The 26,701-nt window shown below is 42.2% G+C and overlaps 2 protein-coding genes across 3 annotated transcripts in view; both read left to right on the top strand.

The window, feature by feature from the left end:
• The window catches only part of PSMA1 (proteasome 20S subunit alpha 1), a 355,542-nt gene that overhangs the window by 254,133 nt on the left and 74,708 nt on the right, over positions 1 to 26,701 (top strand). The window lies entirely within an intron of this gene.
• On the top strand, positions 10,898 to 25,209 carry CYP2R1 (cytochrome P450 family 2 subfamily R member 1). Of its 2 annotated transcripts, XR_014542417.1 has the most exons (6): positions 10,918 to 11,240; positions 15,078 to 15,219; positions 18,150 to 18,782; positions 19,631 to 19,960; positions 20,769 to 21,597; positions 21,970 to 25,209. XR_014542417.1 is itself a non-coding variant. In XM_083590270.1 (5 exons), exons 1-5 carry the CDS (start codon positions 11,013 to 11,015, stop codon positions 20,945 to 20,947), a joined length of 1,512 nt encoding a protein of 503 aa, XP_083446396.1. In that variant the 5' UTR covers positions 10,898 to 11,012; the 3' UTR covers positions 20,948 to 25,209. The 2 variants fall into 2 exon arrangements, 1 of the variants encoding a protein (XP_083446396.1); XM_083590270.1 differs by having other exon boundaries at positions 10,898 to 11,240; positions 20,769 to 25,209.

Genomic DNA, 26,701 nt, shown 5'->3' on the forward strand with positions numbered 1-26,701 from the left:
GAGGGTGATGACCAGAAGGACATTCAAAGAGTAATGCTGGATCCGGCCAGCGGCCCATCTAGTTCTGCATCCTGGTCTCCCAGTGGCCAAGCTCGATGCCCATGGGAAAGCCGTGTGCCGGACCCCAGAGCGCTCTCCCCTCCTGGGGGCCAAGGGATGGATGGGGAAAGGCAAATGGCGACCGCGAAAAAATCTGTGGCCGTCACAGCCCTGCCAAGGAGGATGTGGAAATGCCCTCCTGGATAAAGCGGAGGGCTGAGCGCCCGTTCCCCGCTCTGCCGCTATTCAGACGTGTTTCCAAAGCGAGTGCCACTCTTAACAGGAGAGCGGATCCTATTCTCCTGTTAATTTTATCACCGGCGGTCGATACGAAACCAGCCGTAAAAAAGCAAAGAAATTCCACTGGATATATTTTTATTTTAAAAGAAAAGAATGCTTTTAGGTTTAGAGCAAGACCAGATTGGGGGTGGGAAGGATGAAACATCACACCTGTAACGTTATGGTCCTGAACATTTCCTTCTCTGCAATGTATGGCACCGAGTAGGCGCTCAGTCCTCTGCTTGGGAACAAATTAGTGAAGCGGTTTCTAGCGGAAATTGCTAGATGTCCAGCCGTTAGAATAAAGAAGAGCGCGCTCCGTATTTACTCCTGAGTAGTCTCATTGGATAGATGGGTTATGATCGTCGAAGGCTGCGAGTACAATTTCTTGGGAGTTAAGTCCTGCTGAACCGATTACTGTGCAGTATTAGCAACTTCTGAACAAATGCACATAGGATCGCGCTGCCCATTATGTAGGCGACCGCTTGAGGCACGCTTTTTTGAGAGAAGTCTCATTGAGCAGTGAGGTCTATCTCTGAGCAAACACGCGCGTTTCCCAATTCATTGGATTTGGAAATAGGAAGGAAACAAACATTTGGCACCTGTGTGGTCAGCCTGGAAAGACTAATAAAACAGAAGTCTCCAGTTGGCAAAATGTAAACAGAGAATATTTTAAAAGCTCTGTATGAGAGCCCCCAATTTCCCCTTACCCTTTCGGGGGCTCCGGTGCCTTTAAAACTTGATTGACAAACAGAAACCCAGCAGGTTAATACCATTTCATGTGCTCAGCTTCAATATGCAAACTTCCCTGGCTGTTTCTGGCCAAAGGAAATCGGTCCTTTGATCTCTTACGTCACAGCGCAACCCTAGCCCTGTTTACTCAGAAGCGTGTCCTATTGAATCCAGTGCGGGATTACTCTCCAGGCGTGTGGGGCTAGGACTACAGCCTAAACTGGCAAAGTAAATATGGTGAAGGATCGCAGCTCAGTGGCACAGCATTTGATTGGCATGCAGAAGGTCCCGGGTTCAGCCCACAGCGGCAGCCTGAAACGCTGCTGCATGTCCGTGTAGAGAAAACTGTGCTGAATGGACCGTTGTGCTGCTGTGTGCAATCGTCTGGCAGTTCCCCCGTTGAAGGTCTGGGGGCTGCAGGCACAGCAGAATCACAGGAAACTTTAACTCACATATATCCATTTCCTCTCTTAAAGGAGATTTATTTCTTCTTCCATTCATTCATTCATCCGTCTCGTCTGAATCAACAAACACCCTCTGTTTAGACACGGGATTCGATATCCCCGGACGAAGCTCAGAGCAAGCAGAAAGTAGTCGGGTGCTGACCAATCCAGGACCTGCCTGATTTCCTATAATGTTAGTATTTGATTTTCAGGCACCGGGTCGACAGCCTGGACGTGGGTAAAGCTACTGTTTAGTACCCCACATAAAATGTCCAAAGGAGCGTCAAATTTGATCTCAAGGAGTGGTTGGGAGGTGAAGGGGTCCAGAGACAGCCCCCTAAATCTCTGACGTGCACAGGGATTGGGTCAAAGCAGTAGTAAGGAGTTGCAGTTGTCTTGGGGGGGACACAGGATTGCTGGGTCTGAAAGAAACGTTAAAGCAATCTCGCAGGAAGAGTTAGTTGCCCTTTTCACAGAACCATAAAACTGGAAGGAATTCCCCAGGGTCATCTAGTCCAACCCCCTGCAATGCAGGAATTTTGACACACACACACACACACACACACACACACACACACACTTTAAGGAAGGAGGGTGGGGAAATTGGGGAAAGAACAAATTGTGTGCTTGCTTTTGAAAGAATCTGTGGAATCTGTGAAAGAATCTGTGAAAGAATCCTCAAACCAAGATGCTCTTGAGCCACAAGGGTTGAGAACTGCTGGGTCCTTGCGAGGGTGACCAGTCCTCAGAAAGGAGCAACAATGCCTAGTGGTTTGATGGGATGGGGATGTTACAGATGCCCTGGTACTGTAGCTAGTTGTTCAGCAAGTGATGGACCTGGGGGCTGAGGTCTAGGTCCTCACAGCCCAAGGGACCACCCAGACAGTGGGATATGATGGAAGCAGCTGCAAAGAGGCCCTGCTCACCACAGCATCTTTCCTTTCCCCTTTTTCTTTTAAACTTGCAGGGAAGACATGGCCAACTGGACATGTATGTGGCCCTCCTCCAGATGTTGCTGAACTACAAAAACAAATTTAGGCAAGACTTATAAAATACATTGAAATAAACAGGGTTTGGAGTATTTCAAAACTTGGTTCAGAATGTCTCACCAAAAAATGAATTCCCCCATGATTCACAGCCATTAAGAAAATTAGTGTCACTGTGGGCTCATTCTAGCTTAATACCTCTGGGACAAGTGAACTGTTCCTTCAGCCAAGACTTTTTTTCCTAAAAACTGAAAGAGTTAAAGAAGCCAGCTGTCTTTTATAGCAACTGGCTGCTTTGCAATCAAAATGAGTCAAGGAGCATGCGAATGCTCTGGGTTAATCCCAATTTCCTGCTCAGCCGCAGCCAACAAATGTTTTGGGCCAACTCTGATGACATCAGTTAGGGCAGATCTACTCCACAAATTTAAAGCGTATCTAATGCATATTTAAAGCGTGTGCCTTATCCCAAATAAACCTGGTAACTGTAGTTTGTTAAGGGCTCTGTGAACTGTAGTTATGTGAGTTGGAAACTACAGTTCCCAAGATCCTTGGGGTGGGGGGTCATGTGCTTTAAATGTATGGTGTGGATCTGTGTTGCGTTCGCAAAGTAAAGGAAGGATTGGACCCTGATTAAAAATCAAGACACGAGGCTTTGACCAGCAAGGCTCTCAGAGAAAAGTGCGTAAACCACACTCCTCACCAGGCCATTTTATTAGCAAAAGAATCTTTTACACAGTGCTCGTAAGAACCAATCATATTTCCTCTGAGCATCTCATCAAACCCCACGTGGGGAAAAAGTAACACTACAACACTAATTAGCATGCATATATTTTGGGGTAAATATGTTGAGAACTACAAGCGGGTAGTAAATAACTTGAAAACTACAAAGGGGTAGTAAATAAGTTGAGAACTACAAAGGGGTGCATCTGGCAACCCCAGAGCTGAAAAATAAACATGATAAGAAGGATGGCCAGAAAGACCAGATCACTACCACCTTCATGTGAGATCTGTTTCCTAGCCCTAAGATTAACATCCTAAGATTAATATCAGAAAACTACAAAGACGAAACTGCCCAGTCTTTGAGGACACAGGACGCCTGCCTGTCTAAGTGTGTACATGATTCGTGAAGAGCAAGGAGAAATGGGCAGCAGAGGCAAAAGGGCATGAAAAGGGCATGAATGTTGAATCTTATGGGATTTAATCAGAAATTATCGTCAATATATCAAACCCAGTCAACACAATGTCTTCATCGTGGACACGATGGCTTGATGTATATTTTATAATTCCTCATGGTAATCCCATCTGACCCCAACAGATCTGCCCTTAGTCTGTTGAGATTAGCAACCCACAAATTGCTGGATTAAAACTCCCATTATTCCTTTCCATTGGCCATGCTGGCTGGCGTGGATGGGAATTTGAGTTCCAACAGCATCTAGAGGACCATAGGTTGACCTGATGGAAGAGTTTACATATGGACTACATCTCAAGGGGTGCCTCTGACCCAAAAGCCTTAGGGTTCCTAGACATATTCAGGTGTACAGTTTGACCCATCTCATCACTAATGTGACAACTTTTTGCTCCGAGTTATGATTTGTTGACAATGAGTTAGAGTGATAATCTACCCACATAAGTCCAGGTAAGGAGAGGAGAGTTATTTCTGATCTAGGAGTATCATCAAGGTAACAAGCCAGAGAATTCAGATGGGAGAAGTGAGAAGTTTGTTCTGTCTCCTCCCCCTCAGTCACCATGATCCCTTCTGCTATTCTGTTGGGCTCACCTGGAGCTCCCGCCACTCACCTCATTTTCTGCACCCATCTTTGTTTCCTGACTTCACCAGAGCAGGTGGAAGTGCCAGGTGGATTTGTGTTTACGAGAATAAAAAAAAAATGCATTTCTGGAAAAAATGTGTTGACTATATTATATCTGTTAAGCAATGAATTATTCTGTCTCTAAGCACAGTAACTGTAAACACAGTAATTTAGCCATAAATGTAGATAAATACAGGTAGGCATCCTTGTCCATAAGAATAAATCCAACAGTAAAAAAAGCAAAGTGCATTTTATTAGGACCAGAACACTGTCACGAAGTAGTGAGCAAGCTTCCCCAGAATCTTCTTCAGTCTGGAAAATGTAATTATAAATATAATAATGACTTATTACGACACAGTAAAATTAAGCAACATGGTTGTCTGAACTGACTCAGCTTACAGGATCATTTCCCTTTCTTTTTTTGTTTTGCTTGAAAAGGGGTGGTTGTTTTCCCTTTAGTAGTTGAGAAATTTAAGATGAGCAATTTTGGTGAGCAATATTTGTTGAATCCTCTTTCCCTCCTCTATCACTGTGGCTATAGATAGTGTATCTGTTACAATACAAAAAACAACAACCCCTAAAGTTGTGTTCTATCTGCCTCACCTAAATCACCCTGAAATCAGCTGAGATATGGCCCAGTTATCTAGTTGTCCCTTTATTTATTATTACAGTTCTATCCTGCATTTCCTCCAAGCAGCTCAGGTTTGTATACATAGTTCTCCCCTCCCTATTTTATACTCACAACAACCCTGTGAGGTAAGTAAGGTTGAAAGACTATGAATGGCCCAGGATCACCCAGTGACTTTCATGGCTGACTGGGGATTTGAACCCTCCTAGTCTCCTAGACTACCATCCAACCACTACACCAAACTGGAACTTCTCCTGCTACTTGTACAATGTTGCCTAAGCTGTCACTGTGCCATAAATGCCTTAAACCTACCAACAGCTATTTAATTTCCTACATTTTTATTCTTCACTTTGCCCAACATTTCCTCCATGGGCATGTGGACAGTGTTGTCAACACAGTCCCTGACTCATTGCCACAGGCTGTGCTTCTGGTCTTTCTGTCATTTTAATGAGGTGTTTTTTTCTATTTCTCCCCCCTTGACCTGAGCACATATAGGAAACAGTAGCCATTCTCCTGGTGTTGTGTTGAAGTACCTCCCCACTGGTAGAAGGTCGAGTATAGAATTGTTCTGTTCAAAAAGTAAACCCTCCTTGAAAGATTATCTCATTTAATGTACATTTGGCTCTTTGTTTACTTAATATAAAAGTCACACAGTTTTAAAGGATTTGAAAAAAATGCTCCCCTGGAAGGGGGTGGGCTCATGACAGCACAAGACTCTAGCCAATCAGTGCATTGGGAAGATCTATGCAATGGACTCCAACAGGTGGGTGAGACAACCTGTCAACCATCTAATGCAGGCACCCCCAAACTCAGCCCTCCAGCTGTTTTGGGACTACAACTCCCATCATCCCTAGCTAACAGGACCAGTGGTCAGGGATTATGGGAACTGTAGTCCCAAAACAGCTGGAGGGTCGAGATTGGGGATGCCTGATCTAATGTCATGCTGACACCAGGTGGCTGACAAGTGAATTGTCCCACCACCCGTCAAAGTTGACCCATGGTGGGGGGAAAGGCCAAGAAGGTCCAACAATGTTTCTTCTTTTATGCTGCTATGTAAAATGGTAGGGATGGCACTGTGGGTTAAACCAGAGCCTAGGACTTGCCAATCAGAAGGTCGGTGGTTCGAATCCCCGCAACGGGGTGAGCTCCTGTTGCTTGGTCCCTGCTCCTGCCCACCTAGCAGTTTGAAAGCACGTCAAAGTGCAAGTAGATAAATAGGTACCGCTCCGGCAGGAAGGTAAACGGCGTTTCCGTGCGCTGCTCTGGTTTGCCAGAAGCGGCTTAGTCATGCTGGCCACATGACCCGGAAGCTGTATGCCGGCTCCCTCGGCCAATAAAGCAAGATGAACACAGCAACCCCAGAGTCAGTCATGACTGGACCTAGTGGTCAGGGGTCCCTTTACCTTTTTAAAATGGTAGAAGGAGGTGATGGATCCAGCACCACAATCAGTTCCCTGGCACTGGTTGTTCCTGTATAGAACACCATGTCTGTATTTCTTCAGTAGAAATTTATAACCTCACTGAAAATGTACTAACTTTCCTAACATAAATTTAGATAAGCATCTCATGATACACCCATGAATTCATAGATGCCTTCATAATTTCTCATTTAGATTTATTTGCAGATGGAAGAGGATGTTCCCTCATTTGAACCATCTCAATTGCTTCACACTACCATGGAAATATTTTCCCATCAGTTATTTTCAAAGCATATAAAAGGAACTCGTGTTTGTAGGTTTGTGTGGGCACACAAATTTAATAGGATGTTAAATGGAGGCTGTCCTTAAATTCAGTAGAATACCCTGCCTGTCATGCAGATGTGACATGATTTGGTGAACAGACGGTCAAGCCAGTCTAAACCATACATGAAAGCTGTTCAAATTACATAGTCTTTCAAATTACAGAATCTGGAGTGGAAGCATTGTAAGTGGACTGCACTATAAATGATTTGGAAGCACAATGTTCCTGCTTTGACCATGAGGCTCAATTATCATGAGATAGATTTAGATCCCCATATCTTTTGTACACCAGCTGGAAAAGGCTGTGCTATGGAAGATAGCATGCATCTCTCTCTCTCTCTCTCTCTGTGTGTGTGTGTGTGTGTGTGTGTGTGTGTGCGCGCGCGCGCGCGTATGTGTGTGTGTATTTGTATATGGGGAAATTTTGCTCCAATATACATTACTTTACATTTGCTTGCATTGAATTGCGTTTCCCATTTTACTACTCGTTCATTTACTACCCATTTGGAGAGGTCCTTTTTTTTAATGACCCTGAAAAAATTGGTCCCATCAGGAAACTTGGGACCTCACTGCCCACCCCTAACTCCAGATCAGTTATGAACAAGTTAAAAAGCACAGGTCTCAAAAATAATATACATAAATAATAATAACAAAAAGGTTAAAAAGTAATAAAAAGAAAGTATGACAAAAACTGATTCCAAGATTTTTGCATGTACCGTTCAGAAATTTCCAAGGGGATTGCCATGTTGCAGCAAAAAGTTCTTGCCACCAAAACATTTTAATTAAGATAATAGTAAGTATTTCTGATAGTATCAACATGACTTATGATTAATCTTCCAGATAAAATCTTCTTGGCACCTCATCTACTGAAAGTCTTATGAAACAGAGTCTCATACTCCAAATGAAAAATTAGCATGCTTATTCAACATGTTTTTCCTTAAAGAGGAAAAGGGAAAGAAGTTTCTCTAAAGTTTATTTTTTTTAATTGCAGATTTATGTAATATTTTGATATGGCTGTTCTAAACTAACTAGTACTGTGCTGAAAGCTGTCCTCCAGTTTCCTGAACATTTTCTTTCACTATAAAAGAGGCATTTTAATTGATTGATTGATTTTGCCTCATTTTCAAGGCACTTGAGATTTTTTTTTTCATTATTCCTTTAGTTTTGTACTTAATTGATTTATAAAAAAAACAAAAACAAACCTGGGCAGTGGTGATGGTAGGAATGCTCTGGAGGAATTTATCTTGAAGTCAGCAAAGCTTTTCCAAAATATTTTGATTAGCAAACTGGTTAAGTGCATGCTAATGATGATATCACCTGGTGGTGGATTCATAAATGGTTAGAAAACTGTACACAAAGAGTGCACATCAAACCGGAACAAGGTAAGGAGTGAGATGCTGCAAGGCTCTGTCCAAGGACCAGTACTCTTCAACCTTTTGTATCAATAACTTTGATGAAGGGGTGGAAGGAATCCTTATCAAATTTGTTGATGATGCAAAACTGGGAGGGATAGTAAATGCCTTAGAAGACAGGAATTGTATTCAAAATTACCTGAAGAGCATGGGAAACGGGGCTGCCAATAAAATAAATTCAGCAGAAACGCCAAAGTTCTGCATTTAGGACTAAAAATAAAATGCATAGGTATAGGATGGAGGGCCGGCCCCAGATATTGGCACCTGAGGCAAATAAAAAATTGGCATTCTCCCAACTGTAGCTTGTGAAGGGTGCTTTTAAAAGTACAGCTGGGGCTCCTCACCCCCGCATCCCAATGCTGATCTTTTCTCTCCCCTTATTTCCCCTCAATGCTGATCTTCACTCCTTGCTTGTTTCTGATCCTGATCTTCACTCCTCTCTCATCTCTGAATGTCCCTCTCCCTGAGAGAGAAAAACATGCTGGCTGTGAACCAATTCCCTTGAGCGCCTTTTCCATCACCCACCTCTCTCTTGCAGCAGCACACAGTGGGGGGTGGCAGGTACAGACATGCCACCCATCACAGCTCTCCAGAGTCTGCTACCTAAGGCGGTTGCCTCACCTTGCCTCATGAGCAGGCCGGCCCTGGCTTGGCAATAGTACACGTGGAAACAAAACAAAAGCAAGCCGAACATGAGCCAAAGAAGTGTGATGTGGCTGTGAGGAAGAGGAAGAAGATATTATTTTAGGTTGTAGCAATAAAGGCTTCCAAGCTGCAGGAAACAATAGTTCCACTTTATGTTGCACTAGTCAGACGTCATCAGTACAATCTCCAATTCTGGGTAGACAAATTGGAATGAGTTCAAAAGACACCAAAGATAATTGGAGATGTGGATCATAATCCCTATGAGGTTGTAGGAACTGTGTGTGTTTAGGCTAGAGAAGACTGGAGGGAAGAACATGACAGCACTCCTCAAAGACCTGAAGAGCTGTCACTTAGGCAAAAGACATAATCTCTGATCCTCAGGGCAGTTCACAACAGTAGTGTAACTAGGGTGGTGCAAGTGATGTCTGAACACCAAGTGCAAGATGGGTGGGAGGAGATTCACCACTGCCTACAGAACGCAACTTAAAATCATTATTATAGCATGAAATCTCACACATTCAAAGATGATTTTCACATTTATTTAGTTATCTGAAAATCAAAATTACCCACATGTAATTATTAAAACCATTATAAACAGTTAAGATTAGTTTCGATCATCCCTTGTGACAAATTTAATTTTTTTATAACAAAATATGAAAACTTTATATATGAAATGTGTTCAATTATTGTTCAGTTATGGAGGGCAGGGCTAAATCTAATGAGCTTAAGTTACAGGAGGGTAGATTGATGAGTCAGCCTAAGGAGATGCTTGTTGACAGAAAGAGCAGTTGTACAATGGAAGGGCTCTCTCTATCTGCAAACATTCAGTCAGATGCTGGACAGCCTTCTGTTGGCCACAGGAAGCTGCAGGGGATCGCTCAAAATCAGACAGAGGAACCTTCATTTATCTTAGGATCCAAGCCAATGTTCTTCATTGGGGTCTGTTCACACATTCTGTTGTTTATGATCAAGCCTACAGTAAACTGAAGAAGTACATTTATATGTGAAACAGCCCTTTTCATACCAACTGGTTTTGGTGTCGATTCTACCACAAGGTAGTAGCAACCATGATTCAGGTGGTGAGCCACTACTTGCAAATAACTCACCACATACTGGGAACTGCTTATCATCATCATCATCATTTTTAATTTGTATACCGTCTTTCTATCTTACAATACTGAAGGCGGTTTACAAGCTGAAGAAACAAAAACTGTACATCTTACAATAATCTAATGCAATACAAAAATGTGATAATAAAGCATAACTTTAAAATAGGTAACCTGTATCAAAAAAGTAACATTCAACAATCATTAGGATAGTATTAAATAATAATAACATATAAAAGTTAAACAGAAATCCACTCAGCAGATACAATAAATAATTTCTAAACTATAATAAATAAAACAACAGCAAGCCACAGTACATAAAATAATACAATACAAATTGAGAAGCAGAGACTAGAGGGTGGAGCAAGGCAGATGGAAGGAGGCCTTGGCTGATGGAGTCTCTGCCCTCACAGTTCTTCCTTCAGGAACAGCTTAAAATGCTCTCCAAGTGACAGCCACTGCTTTGTTGTGGCATCAACTACACACACACTGAAAACTGAAAGAACAAGGGAGTTTCAGGTTTGACAACTGGAAATGCTACAAAATTATTTTTTAAAAAAGAGCATAGAAATGAGTTGCTCTTTTAACCTTTGCTGTGAGGATGGGGCAGCCAGCGGAAAGAGCTTAGCGCTGAAAGGACGGGCTTTTGCCGGGAATTCTCAGGCTTTCAGAAACGGGGAAATCCCTGCCTCTTTCCGAATGCCCCCCCCCCTGCTGCTGCCCCCGACCTGAATTTGCTATCAGGTGAGCCTTCCCCGCCCCTATTCAAATCAGTTTGCAGCAATTGCTGCCTGTTATGCAAGGAAGAGCCGCTGCTTGTGATGAAGCAAGCTTGTGTGGGGAGATAAACGCGAGTCTTGGCGGAGTGGGTGGGGAAGCCGCGGCGGGAGTTGCAGCTGCACCCGTGGGAACTCCCGACCCCCCAGCATCCCACTCGCGAACTGTCCCCAGGCGCAACTCCAGAACAAGCGCGGCGCGAGAGGAGGGGCCGGGGGGAAAAGAGCGCGAGGTGGCGCGGAGGCTCCACCAATCAGGCTCGGCTTCGCCTGACGAGCGCTGCCGACGTCCTATAAGAAGACGCGGCAAGCGGGCCGAGGGATGTTGTTGTTTCTGCGTGTTTGGAGAAAGAGGAGAAAGGGAGCGCGAGAGCAGAGCCGGCGACTGGCTGGCTGGCTGGGGCCGGCAGGAGCGGGAAATGTGGTCCGGAGTCCCGGGGGTGGGCTCGGTCGCCGCGGCGGCTGTGGGCGCCGGGGTCCTCGTGCTGCTGTTGCTGCCGCTGGTGGTGAGGCAGCTGCTGAAGCAGAGGCGGCCGGTGGGCTTCCCGCCCGGCCCGCCGAGGCTGCCCCTCATCGGCAACATCCACTCGCTGGCCTCGGAGCAGCCGCACGTCTACATGAAGAGGCAGAGCCAGCTCTACGGGCAGGTACTGCAGCCCCGGGGGCGGGGCGGGGGGTCCCGAGGAGAAGCTGTCCCTGGGGAGACCAAGCGCCCCTCGGTCTAATTCTGAGACATTTGCCACTTCCAAGACCCCTCCGTTAAGTTGTAAGACGAGGCTTTTGCGATTCATGTGAATAACTTCAAGCCCCGATCTGAACTCTTTCCACAGCTTCACTTTCAGATCTGGGTTCAAGTTTCGCTTCCTCTCTGCCCAAGGCTGTGCTTTTCTGCCCCTGCAAGACAACCGTATCAATGTCTACTCTAGAGTTGGAAGGGGCATGTAATCTCATGGCTGAGACCTGGAGGGTCATCTAGTCCAACCCCCTGCAGTGCAGGAATCTCAACCCCGGCCCCATCCCATTTGAAACCATACCGGACCCTGCTTAACTTTGCAAATGTATTAGTTGTTTTATTGCTAGAAGTTGAGCCCCATTCAGTTAAATGAGCTTCCTCTCGGGCAAGAGAATGCAGTTCTACACCCACTTAATTTAAGAGTAAATCCTGTTAAGCCTAAAGCCAAGTAGATGTGTATAGGATTTCACTGTTAGCCTAGTGGCCAACTTGCAAGAGCTGTTGTTGGAGGCAGACCTCAGTTAGGAAAGCACTTTACAAACAAAAGAATTATATAAGACTCACCTTGCAAGTGAGGAAGTCGTAAAGGCTTCGTTGCATTGACCAGCTTTTATGTCAGGAAGGTTTAGGAGGCTATTCTGAACTTAGTTACTTGGGATTAAGTATCGCTGAAATCAACGGGACTTTATTTTAAAGTCACTTTACGTTTTGGCTGTTGCATATTTGAACTGCAGTAACAGGATGTGGTTTATTTGCCATTTTGTATTGAGTCTTGTTGTGTTTGGCACAGAATTCTTAAAATGTATAAAGTTTGCAGTACTGTACAATCATGAAACTTGGTTGCATCACAGTTATTATTAAATACTATTTTGTAAAGGTGTGTACCCGCTTTTTTCAGAAAGCTGCCTAACTTGTCAACCAAGCATACCAGTGCAGTATGTTGCTAATACTGTCTGTTAATACGACTCCAAGTTCAACATTTTTAAAAAAACAAACTTGCTTTACATAAACCCTGTGACCCTTGTCAAAGTGGACTGCACTTTGTGTCTCAACTCTGCTAGATATTTAAGATGCCACAGGAATCTTTGTTTCTATTTTACATGTTGGATTATATACCAAACTAACTCCACCTCAAAACTGCTTAGGTTTGAGATGTGAGTTAGAGGGCTTTCTTATTTAAATTTCTAAGAGAATGTGGCAAGTTTTTAAAAACTGTTAGAGAACAGAGGAAGGAAGTCATCAGTAAAATGAACATGTCTTCCCTTTGCGGGGTAACACTGAACTTGGGGCACCCTCAATTTAAGCCTCATCCTGCATGCCATCCAGATTACTAAGCACACCGCCAACATACACCATGAAGCTGCAGCCAATGAGGACTCTTAACGTAGGTTCCTGATGCTAGGGGACTTAAGCCTGTTTGCCTTTCATATTTATCAAGCGGAGCACCGCACAGCCACAACTCAGAGTTAAATATACTTTCACAAGAAATGGCAAAGTCGTTACTTTAGTTGTCTGCTGCTGCATACTGATGACATGCTTGTCTGTATACAGAATAGCACCCCACACTGCTGCTCCATGAATGGAACTTTCTCCTCCTTTTCCTGGCAACACCCTGCATGCCCTCAAAATCAGCTTCAGAGGTTGGAAAACTCCACTGATGCTGCTTTGGAGACAACCAATAATCTCCCACCTTTTTGTCTTTAAAAATTCTCTCCAGGACAGCTAGAAAATCTTGATAAAACATTTTAATTTGTTGCAAATGTTTATCAACAGCTGCTAGAAGCATAAACTCAGTTGGAATGTTGACAGTTTACTATCCTACAGGCTCATTGCCAATTGCTGTAAAGAAAGGACATGTTTTTAATACTCTTTGGAATACAGGATGTTTTCTACTGCAGGGATGCAAAGAGGACAGTCACAGTGCCTTGAGTTTCTTGTGAAGAAATATCATTGCTCATAGGAACAGGAAAAGGAGTGACCACTAGGACATTTCTCCTTGAAAGTTTCCCTTTAATTGTTTGTTTGTTTGTTTGTTTGTTTGTTTGTTTGTTTAGTGATCACATCAATCATGAGTCACAAATAGAAACATTTGCTGACAAAAACTGGAAACCGAAATCAGAATTTTAAGCCTTATGCAATTTTTTATTGCAAAAATAATGATTCCATATTCAGCTATTTGATCAGTACAGAAAAATGATAAAATATACTTTCTTGTATGGTATACAATTAAACCATGGTTTCCCACTATGTGAATAAGCCTGCATAAGCCTTCTCCTTCACATACCACAGAACTAACCACAGTTCCCTGTGGCGTCTTAAATGTGGCTTGTCTGGACCAGCCAAGTATTTAACAACTTGCCTGGTAACCTTAAGTGAGCAGGAATTCCAAGCAAGCTAGAGGTTTGGCTCACTGTTAATCTCAGGGTCGTGGGTTTGAGCCTCACATTGAACAGAAGATTCCTGCACTGCAGCGTGTTGGACTAGATGACCCTTGTGGTCCCTTCTTACTCTAGATCTGTGATTTTATGATTCTAAGTCTGACAGAGGCAGGACAGATTGCTCCATGCCTCCTCCAATAATCTACTGTAGGCATAGGCAAACTCAGCCCTCCAGATGTTTTGGGACTACAGTTCCCAACATCCCTGACCACTGGTCCTGTTAGCTAGGCATTGTGGGAGTTGTAGTCCCAAAACATCTGGAGGGCCGAGTTTGCCTATGCCTGGTCTACTGCTAGCAATGAAGGAAGGAGCAAGGATCAACCTGTCCTCCCTGCTTATAGAAGAATTTTTTTAAAAGTAGCTAGTATGGAAACGTGGACTAGGTGTGCATGCTAGTAATTTCTGAACTTATTTACAAAACTGCTTTAAACTCTGGTTAGTGAAAGCAAGTTTGGATAAAAATGTGGTTTCAGACCCTTGCTTGCTCACTACAGTGGAACCTTGTGTTACGTACTGTCCTCCTTGCGAACGCTGCGGGTTACGAGCTCCGCTAACCCGGAAGTAGATGCCCCTTGTTGCGAACTTTGCCCTGGGATGTGAGCAGAAGTCACATGGCGACTGCAGGAAGCGCCATTAGCAAAAGCGTGCCTCATGTTACGAGCGGTTGCGGCTTAAGAACAGATCTCCAGAACGAATTAAGTTTGTAAGCGGAGGTACCACTGTATAGCTTAAATTAAACAATTGTTTTCTAGTTTGGATGTCTTCTAAAGATAGTGAGGCACCTGTTGCGTAATCTTAACAGTCAGAAGCATGCCTCTTACTGCAGAGTTTTTTTCATCTGCTGCTCAGGGACACTTTGTTCGTGACGTGTCATTCCTGCTGCCACAGAAACATATTGCCCATTTATGTTTATCTCTTGTGACAGGTAATGCATTCACTTTAAGAATGATGCAGACAATGTTCCTCCTGCAAAGTGAAGCAATAAGTAGGAAGCTCATGTGTCCGACAGTAAGCCTAGCCAACATGTTGGACTGGAAAGAGATATTATTGATGTTGTATGATAGTTCCAGAGATGTATTTTGACCTATAACCGTCTGGGAATGAAGGCAAACTGTGATATTGTTATGCAACTGTAATCTTTCTACATAGCACATGTAGCATATTTGTGAGCATCATGTGGTGTTAGAAGCATACCTGTTGTGCTGCCCAGGGACCAAACAAGAACATTTCTAAAGAAAAAGAAACTAGTATTTCTCTCTCTGCCCACCCCCCACCCCGATTCTTGAAAGTGACATGTAATCTTTTTTTAAAAGGTATTTAGCCTTGATCTTGGAGGGATATCAACTATTGTCCTGAATGGCTATGATGCAGTAAAAGAATGTCTTGTTCAGCAGAGTGAGATTTTTGCAGACAGGCCATCTCTTCCTTTGTTCAAGAAGCTGACAAAAATGGGAGGTATGTGTTGTTGTTGTTGTTGTTGTTGTTTTAATAGAGACTTATTAGTGTACTGGGTATATGCTTTTTAAAAATGTGCCTGCATTTCTGTCTTCTTACTAACTTTAAAGAAACAACCCTGAGAGCATTTTTCATTTGTATGTGCTTTCTGACTTGGTCTGCAAAATTCCTCAAGCTCTGTTCCAAAGGGCAACGTTGGGAAATCAAACTTGAAGCTGGCTGTTGATGTGCACTGTTGGAAATGTTGTCCTTTAGCCAGGAAGAATAAGATGGCTTCATACTTAGGCAGGCTATATTTCAAATCATTCCATCCCTAGAAGCCCGCCCCCCCCCCATCCAACTCTACCCACCTCATAGGCTCTTTCAGTAAACATTACAGCAAGTGTGCACTGGAGGCAGCAACAATAACCCTCCTGCAATCCCTTTCTCTTACACAGTACTACTCCTGACAATCAAATGTGGGGAGGAACAAGGGGGTGGCCTGAGGTACTTGAGTAACGCCCATTCATTCCTGTGCCAAGGTTAATGCACACATAGGAAGCACTGCAACATTTTGGTATTTGTGTATTTCACGAAGGTGTGTTTAATACACAATTCTTTTTTAAGTGTAGCTTTGCTCCCTTTGCTTTTATCGTTGTGAGAGATCCATTGTAGAAGTAGCAGGTTGCCATTGTTTAGGAACCCTTACTACAGTGGTTCAGCACCTGTTTTTATTATTAATATTTATTGAATACTGCCCTATACCTGGAGGTCTCAGGGCAGTTCTAAGAACAAAGACGTGCCCCACCCCCTGCAGCAGTATAACAGAAAGCTAAATCTGCCACAATCTAGTAGAAAACATGTAAAAAATGTAAGAATATGCTAAACTGTTTCATTTAAATTGACTGGACTTTATAAAAGTGCTTAACTTGTGCCCTAGACTTGTCCCTCTCTGCCCCTACTCACTGATTGCAGAATTTGGAGCACATTATTAATCTCATGGGTTGTTTTTTCTTTCATTTTTCATTTGTACATTCCTTAAATGTTCCTTAAAAGATACTGCTGAATTGCATTTAATACCTTTTATAAATGCCTTTCATCAATTAAAAACAAACCTATTCTGTAATGTTTATGCAACAGTGATTTGCAGTTGACTTAAGCTAGTAATATCAAAATGGGTGGGCTCAAATTTGTGTGGCATCCTAGTAAATTGGCATCCAGAACTCCATGTGGGAAAACACAGGTGACATTGAGCAGAAAAACCAATGGGAAGTGTTCTCTTCCATGACACTCCTCCACTTAGAATTGTATCTTCCTAAGACTGCTTATTAGCTTATGACACTCTGTTTACATGTATTTGCATGTAATGGTTAGTGTACTCTGCAAACTAGATTGGGAGACCAAGATACATAGCTAAGTAATACAGTGGTACCTCTAGTTGCGTCCCGCTCTTGTTATGGACTTTCAGCTTACGAACACAGCAAACCCAGAAGTGTTTACTTCTGGGTTCGCCGCATGCACAGAAGTGATCTGCAAACTTTGCACATGTGCAGAAGCACTCGATCGCACATGCATGGAAGAGGCGCTCTAGTTGCGGACATTTCGGGGTGCGAACGGCACCCTGAAATGGATTAAGTCTGCAACTAGAGGTACCACTGTACTCTGATGACAAAGAAGCACCTTCATGTGGTAGCATGCAGTTACGGCAGTTGTGTTTGAAAATCATTGCTTGTACATGTTCAGTGCTGTAGACAGTGTTAAGAGCTGAAAACATACCCTTTAAAAAGCAAAAATGAAATATATCTTGGACACTAAAATGAAAAGCACCCCAAATTACTAAGTGCTTGAAACGCTTCAAGGTGATGAAAGCTCCAGAGATTGAGTTTAGTTTCTTCTGGGCATGAGAGCATTGGAGAATTAATGTGTCCTTGTAAAACCTTATTTACAATCAGAGTTGGAAGGGACCCTGAGGATCATCTACTCCAAACCCCTGAAATGCAGGAATATGCAGCTGTCTCTTATGGGGATCAAACCTGCAACCTTGGCATTGTTAGCACCGCACTCTAACCAACTGAGCTATCCAGCTAGCAGGCAACTTAGTCACTAGTCCTGCATCAAGTTCTCAAAGATACTAACTGCACCCTAAGGGATACATAAGTTTTAGCCAACCCTATTAATAAATATATATATATAAATTAAAAGATTTTATTAAAAAAGGTTTTGGAAGATTTTAAAAATTGCATGTAAATCTATTTATCTGTCTTCTGTAATTTTACACCAATTCAGTTTCTCAAGCATAATCTAAATTAAAAATGTCTTTAAACAAGTTTTGACACTCTAACTCAAGCTGCTTTTCTACGTCAAACTCTGTTTCAAAAGCTGTTTACCTTGTGGGATAGGTGAGAAGGTATACTGGTTTGCTGTTAAGAAACACTCTCCTCCCACACACACACAAAATCATGGATGTACAGAAATAGTTGGTTGATCTTTATATCTTTGCCTAGCACTACCTGTCTTGGTGCCTGCCTCCCCCCCCCCCCCCGCACCCCCGCTTGACTTTTTGTATTTGTAAATAAGCATCTATTACATAAATCACCAGTATACACTTTACAAGGAAACTGGCTTAGCAAAAGGCTACCTTGAAACTTCAGGGAAGTGGAAAAGGCAAATTGGCATTAAAACAACATTTTTTATGCATGCAGTTCCCAAAATGCTATAAACAGGTTGCATTTTGTGTAGGTATCATGTTGCATGCACTTAAAACATAGGACATAATTCTGAAGTCATTAACTCTAGAAAGATAACAGTAAAACTAATTCAGTATGATGAGGATACCATTTTTGTTTGTACGTGTGTGTAACTGTGTGTATGTAGCTGCAGATCATAGAAATATCTGGATGAAAGAGGAAGTAAGATCTTGGGTTAAGCATATTGACACTCGTATCTTTCAGGTTTATTGAACTCAAGTTATGGCAGAGGTTGGACAGAGCATCGCAAGCTGGCTGTAACAAGCTTCCGTATTTTTGGATATGGTCAAAAGTCCTTCGAAAGCAAAATATCAGAAGAATCAGTTATTTTCCTTGAGGCCATTGATACCTATAAGGGCAAGCCTTTTGATCTGAAATACTTGATAACAAATGCAGTTTCAAATATTACTAACTTGATTCTTTTCGGAGAACGGTTTACATATGAAGACACTGAATTTCAGCATATGATGGACATATTTAGTGAAAACATTGAACTGGCAGCTAGTTCTTCTGCATTTTTGTACAATGCTTTTCCATGGATTGGTGCCTTGCCCTTTGGAAAGCATCAGCAACTCTTTAAAAATGCATCTGAAGTCTATACTTTTCTACTCCACCTTATTGAGCGTTTCTCACAAAATAGGAAACCTCAGTCACCAAGGCATTTTATTGATGCATATTTTGATGAGATGGACAAAAATAAAAATGACCCCGAGTCTACATTTACAACAGAAAACTTAATTTTCTCTGCTGGAGAAATAATAATTGCTGGAACAGAAACTACAACAAATGTTCTAAGATGGGCAGTGTTGTTCATGGCTCTTTATCCTAATATTCAAGGTAAGTTATGCCATATGCCATGATGTGTTTTGTTTTTATGATTAAGAATGTGCAGTCCAAGCAGGGTATTAACAGCACTTGTTAAATCTTTACCCGATCTGAATACATTAGGTTGAAACTAGAGTTTGGTCCCACTGGAAGTTATATCCCTTGAGCAGAGTTTGTTCAGGATGTGTCTGCTGGTGGAAAAGGGACATATTTCCCAACTTATCCTTTCCAATTACTGATGTCCTAGAGGGTTCCGCAAGACTCCAGAGTAGATTTTAGCGGGGAAAGTAGGGGAGAGAAACTGACAAAAAAAATGCTGCGTCATCTATTCAGCTAGCTGTATTGAAGTACAGTCGTACCTTGGAAGTCAAACGGAATCCATTCCAGAAATCTGTTCGACTTCCAAAACGTTCAAAAACCAAAACCAATCAGAAGCCACGGAAGCCCTGTCGGACATTCAGATTCCAAAAGAACATTCAGAAACTAGAACAATCACCTCAGGGTTTGTGATGTTCAGGAGCCAAAACATCTGAGTTCCAGGGCATTCAGGATCCAAGGTACAACTGTATTTGGTTCAAAGGTCACATCTGACACCATAAAGTATTCTTATACCACTTCAACAGTCATGATTTCCCCCAAAGAATCCTGGGAATTGTAGTTACCCCTCACAGACCTACAGTTCACAGCACCCTTAACAAACTACAATTTCCAGGATTCTCCATGACTAGTGGATGTGGCTAATGTACACAAAATCAGTGGGGCTACAAATATATTTAAAGGTTTCATAGTTAAATGTAGAATGAACATGTCTACTTATTTTTGCTGAACCGTTAATAAACTAAAAGTTTTTTCTCCAACAGGGCAAGTTCATAAAGAAATTGATTTAATTATTGGGCCGAACAAAACACCTTGCCTTGAAGAAAAGTGTAAAATGCCATACACTGAGGCAGTACTGCATGAAACTTTAAGATTCTGTAACGTAGCTCCACTAGGTATTTTCCATGCAACTTCTAAGGATACAGTTGTACGTGGCTATTCTATCCCTCAAGGCACTACAGTCATTACAAATCTCTACTCTGTACACTTTGATGAAAAGTACTGGAGTAACCCTGAAATGTTTTGTCCTGAGAGGTTTTTGGACAGCTCTGGACAATTTGTCAAGAAAGAAGCATTCATTCCATTTTCGCTAGGTAAGTGTACGTACTTAACCAAAAATCTAGAAGCAACAAATTTGTGACTAGAGCCAAAATGGTTAGCATGCTATATCTACCAACCAAATATTCCAAAGGCTTTGACTTCATAAACTAATTCATTTTAAACTTCAGTTGTTAATCATCAACTAAGCCAACTATTTTAATACAAAGGTTGTAATGAAACCAAAGCAGCGAAATCATGAGCTTAGACTCAGTGTCATAACAGTTCTTGTCTGATTACTGTACATGAAACAACCCACTTCCAGTTTAGAAAGATTTTTAAAAATGGTATAGGCTAGTGGAATCTTGGCAACAGCAGCCTTATCAGGCTCTAAAGATTTCACTATCCTGCTTATCTGAGGGGGAAATAACATGTGGATCTTGCACTGTGCTGGTAGGACAGTGTGTTCTTAACAGGAAAGAACTGCTCTCTGGAATGTTTGGACATCAGCCATTAGTTTACTTGGGCTTATATGTAGTTTATGCAGAACTGGTTTATGAAAATCATATGTTCAAAAGAATTAAATGATGCCATCAGGTTTTAAACAGATTGGTAGTAAAGTAACTTGAGAACCATGTTTTTCCAAATTCCAAATTGTCCCTCTTTCACTGCCTTAATTTTAGAATGGTGCCTAAACCTTTAACAGCATGGATTGATTAATGGCTTACCAGAATAGGATTTGATTTTTAAGAGATGCAGTACTTTATTATCATAATGGCACCTGTACTTTTTGATAAACGAGAAAAAACCCACAGCTATTTCCTTTTAAAGTACTATTTTCCTTTCTTTCTTTTTTCCCTTCAGGGCGAAGGCACTGTTTAGGCGAACAGTTGGCCAGAATGGAAATGTTTTTATTTTTCACCTCATTACTTCAACAATTTCATCTGCATTTTCCTAGTGGTTGGACTCCCAACCTTAAGCCAAAATTAGGCATGACTCTGCAACCCCATCCATACCTTATTTGTGCAGAAAGGCGCTACTGAAGACACACCTAGTGCCAACAGTTCGAAGTGTGAGGCCTTGGGACCAGAGGCATGGAAATATCATGAGAAGTAATGTTTTTGTTCCACGCTTTCCTGACTCAAATGCCCAAATCGTTCCCTGTGTTGTTGTTTTTTTAAATGCCTGTTGTCCATCTTAAAAATCCTTCAATGGTGTGTAAGGACATTGAGAGAGATGGTTTTTGAGGGCAGGTGATGGAGAATGAGTAGAAGGTGCTCCACCGTATTCAAATGTGTGGTGAATGGGATACAAGTGTAAGAATGGCCTGCTGGATCAGGCCAATGGCTCATCTAGTCCGGCATCCTGTTCACACAGCGGCCAACCAGATGCCTGTGGGAAACCAGGGAGAAGACGCAAGAGCCGTCTCCTCTCCCATGGCTTCCAGTAACTGCTGTTCAGAAGCATTGCTGCCTCCAACTGCAGAGGCAGCAGCCATTGACAGCTCCCTCCTCCATGAATTTGTCAATCCTCTTTTGACGCCATCCAGGTTGATGGTCATCACTGCCTCTGGAGGGAGCAAGTTCCATAGTTTGACTGTCTTAAATATTCCAACAGTTATCTTCATAGGGTGTCCACAAGTTCTAGTGTTATGAGAGAGGGAGAAAAACTATAATTTTCCTTCTGGGTAGCAGTTATAGCATGGGACACGGGTGGTGCTGTGGGTTAAACCACTGAGCCTAGGACTTGCCGCTCAGAAGGTCGGCGGTTCGAATCCCCGCAACAGGGTGAGCTCCCATTGCTTGGTCCCTGCTCCTGCCAACCTAGCAGTTCGAAAGCACGTCAAAGTGCAAGTAGATAAATAGGTACCGCTCCGGCAGGAAGGTAAACGGCGTTTCCGTGCGCTGCTCTGGTTCGCCAGAAGCAGCTTAGTCATGCTGGCCACGTGACCCGGAAGCTGTACGCCGGCTCCCTCGGCCAATAAAGCGAGATGAGCGCCGCAACCCCAGAGTCGGTCACGACTGGACCTAATGGTCAGGGGTCCCTTTACCTTTACCTTTATAAGTTATAGCCTAGCAAAAACTTTTCTGTACGTCAAGCTCACCCAATTTTTTTTAAAAAAAGGCTTTCAAGCCACTTTTTCACTCCACCATCTCATTAGTACTTGCCCTCCAACTTGTACATAAGGCCACACAACAGTCGTCCGTAGCACAGAGTATTCCATGAGTCTGGGATTCTTGTTGGCTCAAAGGAGGACGGTGGGGAAGATGCATGTACACAAAACCCTAGGAAAATGCCACCTGCGTGAGGCACTCCATTCTGAAGCTCTGGCAAAAGCCTTAAAGCGACTTTGCCTACGCTACCTAGTGGCGCCTAGAGCACTGATGCATTACAGAATGTAAATCCCTAGCTATAAGCTGGGTAATTTCTGGTTCAGGTATCCTTTCAGCGATTTCTTTAGTGCTGAAACAGTTGTATCACTTTTTATTTAAAACACACTGGTTTGGCAATGAAGGGTGGAGTTTAGAGTTTAATTACACTAAGGCAGACATGTCCAAATTCTGTTTCGGGGGCCTAATCCAGCCCGCCGGTCAGTTTAATCTGGCCCCTGTGGCAGTTTATTTCCTGGGGTAAAATCCTAAAAAGAACCCTCAAAAACTCAGCCCTTTGGTCGGCCCTCACAGCCCTTCACTTCATCAAATCTGGCCCTCTTTGAAAAAAGTTTGGACACCACTGCACTAAAGGCATGCAGGGGAGGAGACCCTTGAAGGCAGCCTTTTAGTAGCAGACACAGGATAGAAGGGAAAAACACACACCAAAGCAACAGAATGTGAGATGAGGAAGTGGAGATTCACTGCATTCCCCACATGCCCTTTTAAGTGTAACCCATCTTAACAGGTGAACATCCATTTAGTCAATATGCAGGTAACTAGTTTGGCCCTAAACGAACCACTACCCTATCTGCTACACTTTTATTTGTATTTCACCCTCCAATATAGGGCAAATAATGCTTGCTCTGCCTTTTACATGGCTGTTGAAAAGATTGCTGAGGCAATAGAAATGAAGTGTTGTATTATATAAGTGCTTTAATTGAGAGCGGGTGTGGTGTAGTCATGGCTGAGAGAGTAAACTAACAAGAAGCTTGTTCCTACAGCCGTGAAGAAAATAATTCTGACCTACTTTCATAGTTGTACAGTTTATTAAGATATTATATGTGATTACAGATGCTGTTGGTAGAGCCTAAAACGATGCCTTTTGAACTACTGTATCAAGTTGTCCACACTTATAATAGGATTCTTTCCTCTTCTTTTTAAAAAACTTGTAAATACTTTGCAGGTCCAATTTACTTAAGGGTGTCTTGCCACATACCTGCTTATTTGCACTTCTGCAAATGCTACCTGAGGTCCTTTCCTCAGTTGTGGGGAACTGTTCAGTTAGTGTGGCAGCACCTGTGTTTTTAGAGGCCTGCTGAAAGCTTTGTTTTGGCAAAACAACACAGCAATTCAATTACTATTCAGTTGCCTATATTTGTTTTTATACGGGGTTTTTTTTTACATATTTTATCTCTCGATGGTTTTGTGGCATTTTTAAAAAATTATATTGTGGATTTTAGCTGAGTTACCTACAATTTTATTGTACACAGCTTGGACCTCCTTAAGTGTTTTTTTTTTAGGTTTTTTAAAGTATATTCTAAATAAATATTTATTTGTAGATTGGCCTGGCCATTAGTCAGTATGGTAACTTTTTGGTTTGCTTATTATATTTGTTATTTTAAGCAGCTGGGTAGCACAGACACAGGATTTATTTTTTATTTTTTAAAAGAAAGTCACTTTCAGCCTGCAGAGCCTCCAAGGAGAGGGAAACGGAGAGAGATTCCACTGTTAAACAGAGTACATGTTCATACTTAACCCCACCCCACCCTCACTGAGAAGAGAAAGAACAGAAGCAGCAGACATTTTTATGTCTACATCTCTATTAATCTGCAAAATGTCCTTGCTTCCACAAAAGCCTCCAGGTCTAGTTCATTCAGAACAATAACTATTAAACATATCTGAAAGATGCCATATGTCCAACTTAACAGCTTCTTGGAAGACAGCCATCGCAGAGAGAGGGCACGAGAACTTGGAATGTTCTTTACTACACTATTTCCTCCAAAACACAAAATGAAAGCTTTTTATTATGTTCATTGTGACAGTCGGGATTTGAAAAAACCAGGCTCCTGTCCTGGATAAACAAGCACCCTTTGCAAAAAGGTGAAATGGACTGGGGGCTAGAACAGGTTGAGCTGCTCAGCTGCTTAAGCACTGTGAGAGGAAACAACCGATGAGTCCGTTAATTCCTATGAAGAATCTGGTGGCAAAAGGTAAGAACCAAGGGGGGCATTATGCTATCCTTTCCCTTGGTATTTCCCCTCGTTTTGTAAGCAGAATTTCAGAAGCAGTGGCTTCTGGATTTCTGTAGCACAGACTCAGCTTTTAAAAGGCAGGCCTTGTGACAAGAAGAAACATTTTGGCTAGCTTCCACGCAATAGCTTTACCGTGCCAGCACTTTCCCCTGAGCAAGTTGGACCCATTAAAATAATGGATCACATTAATAGAACAAACATTAATGTTCAGATAACTATTCTCATGACCAACGCAAAGAGCCTCTTAGATATAACTGCCCCCCTTCATACACTCGACACGATCATTTATGAAAGGTAATGGAAAGCAAGTCACCATGTTCACAATTTCACATGTTGCTATAAATAAAGTTAAATGTTTATCCCCACATGACTCAGTAAGGACAATATATAATAGCTGACTACTGGCTTTCTGCCAGAAAGAAATGTCGACTCCTTAAAAGTAGGACTGAAGAACTGACCATGTGTATGTAACACAATTAACTGTTCATTGCATCCAAGAGATGTCACCCTCCCCATCCGTCCAACTTCCCGTGCCACGTACAATAATTGTGGTTAAAAATGCACCTACAATAATATTGACATTAAAAAAGAAAGGTGTTCTTACATTATGATTACCTGATGGGCCAAGCTATTCAAAAGTCAAATAGACTGCTTCACACAGTGTTGGGGTCTCCTCCTTAGAGGTTTTTAAGCAGGGCCAATTGGGTGGTGTGTGTGTGTTTGTGTCAGAACAGTCATTTGGTTCAGGCCCTCAAGCTCGAAGGATGGCTCAAATTTAGACACTTGTTAATTTTTCGGCATTTGATAAGCTTTACAACTTCAGACCAAAATGTGTCACACTCAGCTAGAAAAGCCGACCTTTTTTTTGTTAAATTAAAAATAAAATTGTGTCTCGCTGTGTTTTTGGTGCCTTGTTTTGTTCATTGGTATTGCCAGCCTGAGGACCTGGCTGGATGGCCACCTCTCAAGGTCGTATTTTCTGCATTGGCAGCTGGTAGGACCAGATGACCTTTGAGGCCCCTTCTAACACTATGATTCTGTGTCCTTTCCCCACCCCAAGAAGAGTTACAAAGAACATAGCAGTTGTGCCACCAACAGGGACGCATAGTGAGATTTCACACTGAATTGCTTATGCTCAAAGCTGTGCGAGCTTTATTCACTTCAGCAAGACGGATTATGCCTCTGCAGTACTTTGCTGTGAGTCACGCTAGTCATTTACCTACCCTGTACCTAACAATGAGTCATAAGAGAGCAAGGTAATTTTTATTTCATACCATCAATATTTCAGATCAGCAACCTATTCAAACTGGAGTAAAGAAGATTTACAAACAAACGGGAAGGCATTACCAGAATCTGTAGAACTGTAAGGTGGCTACAAAAAGTGACAAGAGTGGCCATCCATATAACAAACGGCGATGGAAATTGGGAAAACCATTGGCGTCAGTATTTTTCCCAAGCAAAAGCAAAGTCTGAACATGACTGTCATTTTTCTCTTTCACAGCCCAATTTTCCTCCTGACTGACATTCAAGTAATCAAAGGGTTTTAAGAAACCAGGCTCTGTTCATGTTAAAAATGCACTACTCCAAAACTAGCGTTATGACATTACTACAGGATCTTAGAGTATGAAAAAAGCAGATCCTACTTGACAGGAAGTAATCTATAATAATAATAGTATTAATAAATTTATATGCCGCCCATCTGACTGGCTTCCAACAAATTAAAACACTCTGTGACATCAAACATGAAAAACTTCCCTCAACAGGGCTGCCTTCATATGTTTTCTAAAAGTCAGTTGTTTATTTCCTTGACATCTGATGGGAGGGCATTCCACAGGACGAAAAGGCCCTTTATAACATCCTTTATAACACAACTTCTGATTAAATCCAAAGCTTTCCCCCCCTGGATTTCTACATTGGAACTGCAAATGTTCTTAGGAGTAATACCAGGTGGTACTCTTGGTACCTTGAGCCACTGAAGAATGGCAAGAGAAGCAGGGCCTTTTCAGTGGTAGCACTCTTGTGGTATTTCCTGTCCAGAAAAGCTCACTGAGATCCTTTCCTGCTAGCCTTCAGGAGACTGATGAAAACAAAGTTTGTATTTTAAATATAGAATGCTGAATGATTTGGATGCTCTTTTTACTGGTTTTGTATTTTAGCTTTTGCTGTTCATCTTCATTTTTCTTCTTTACCTGGGTTTTCTTATTTAGATGGCTATGTTAAGTGGCTTTTTATAGCTTCGATAGCCATATTATTATTATTATTAATTGAATTTCTATACTCCCCTTTATCCGAAGATTGCAGGGCAGTTTACAATCTAAAATTACAAAAATGCAAATCAAAATAACAAACAAAAATGATGTAAGAGATAAGAGATGAAATAATACTTCAAAAC

The sequence above is a fragment of the Podarcis filfolensis genome (genome assembly GCF_964270895.1).
Source record: "Podarcis filfolensis genome assembly, chromosome: 1".
Lineage (NCBI taxonomy): Eukaryota > Metazoa > Chordata > Lepidosauria > Squamata > Lacertidae > Podarcis > Podarcis filfolensis.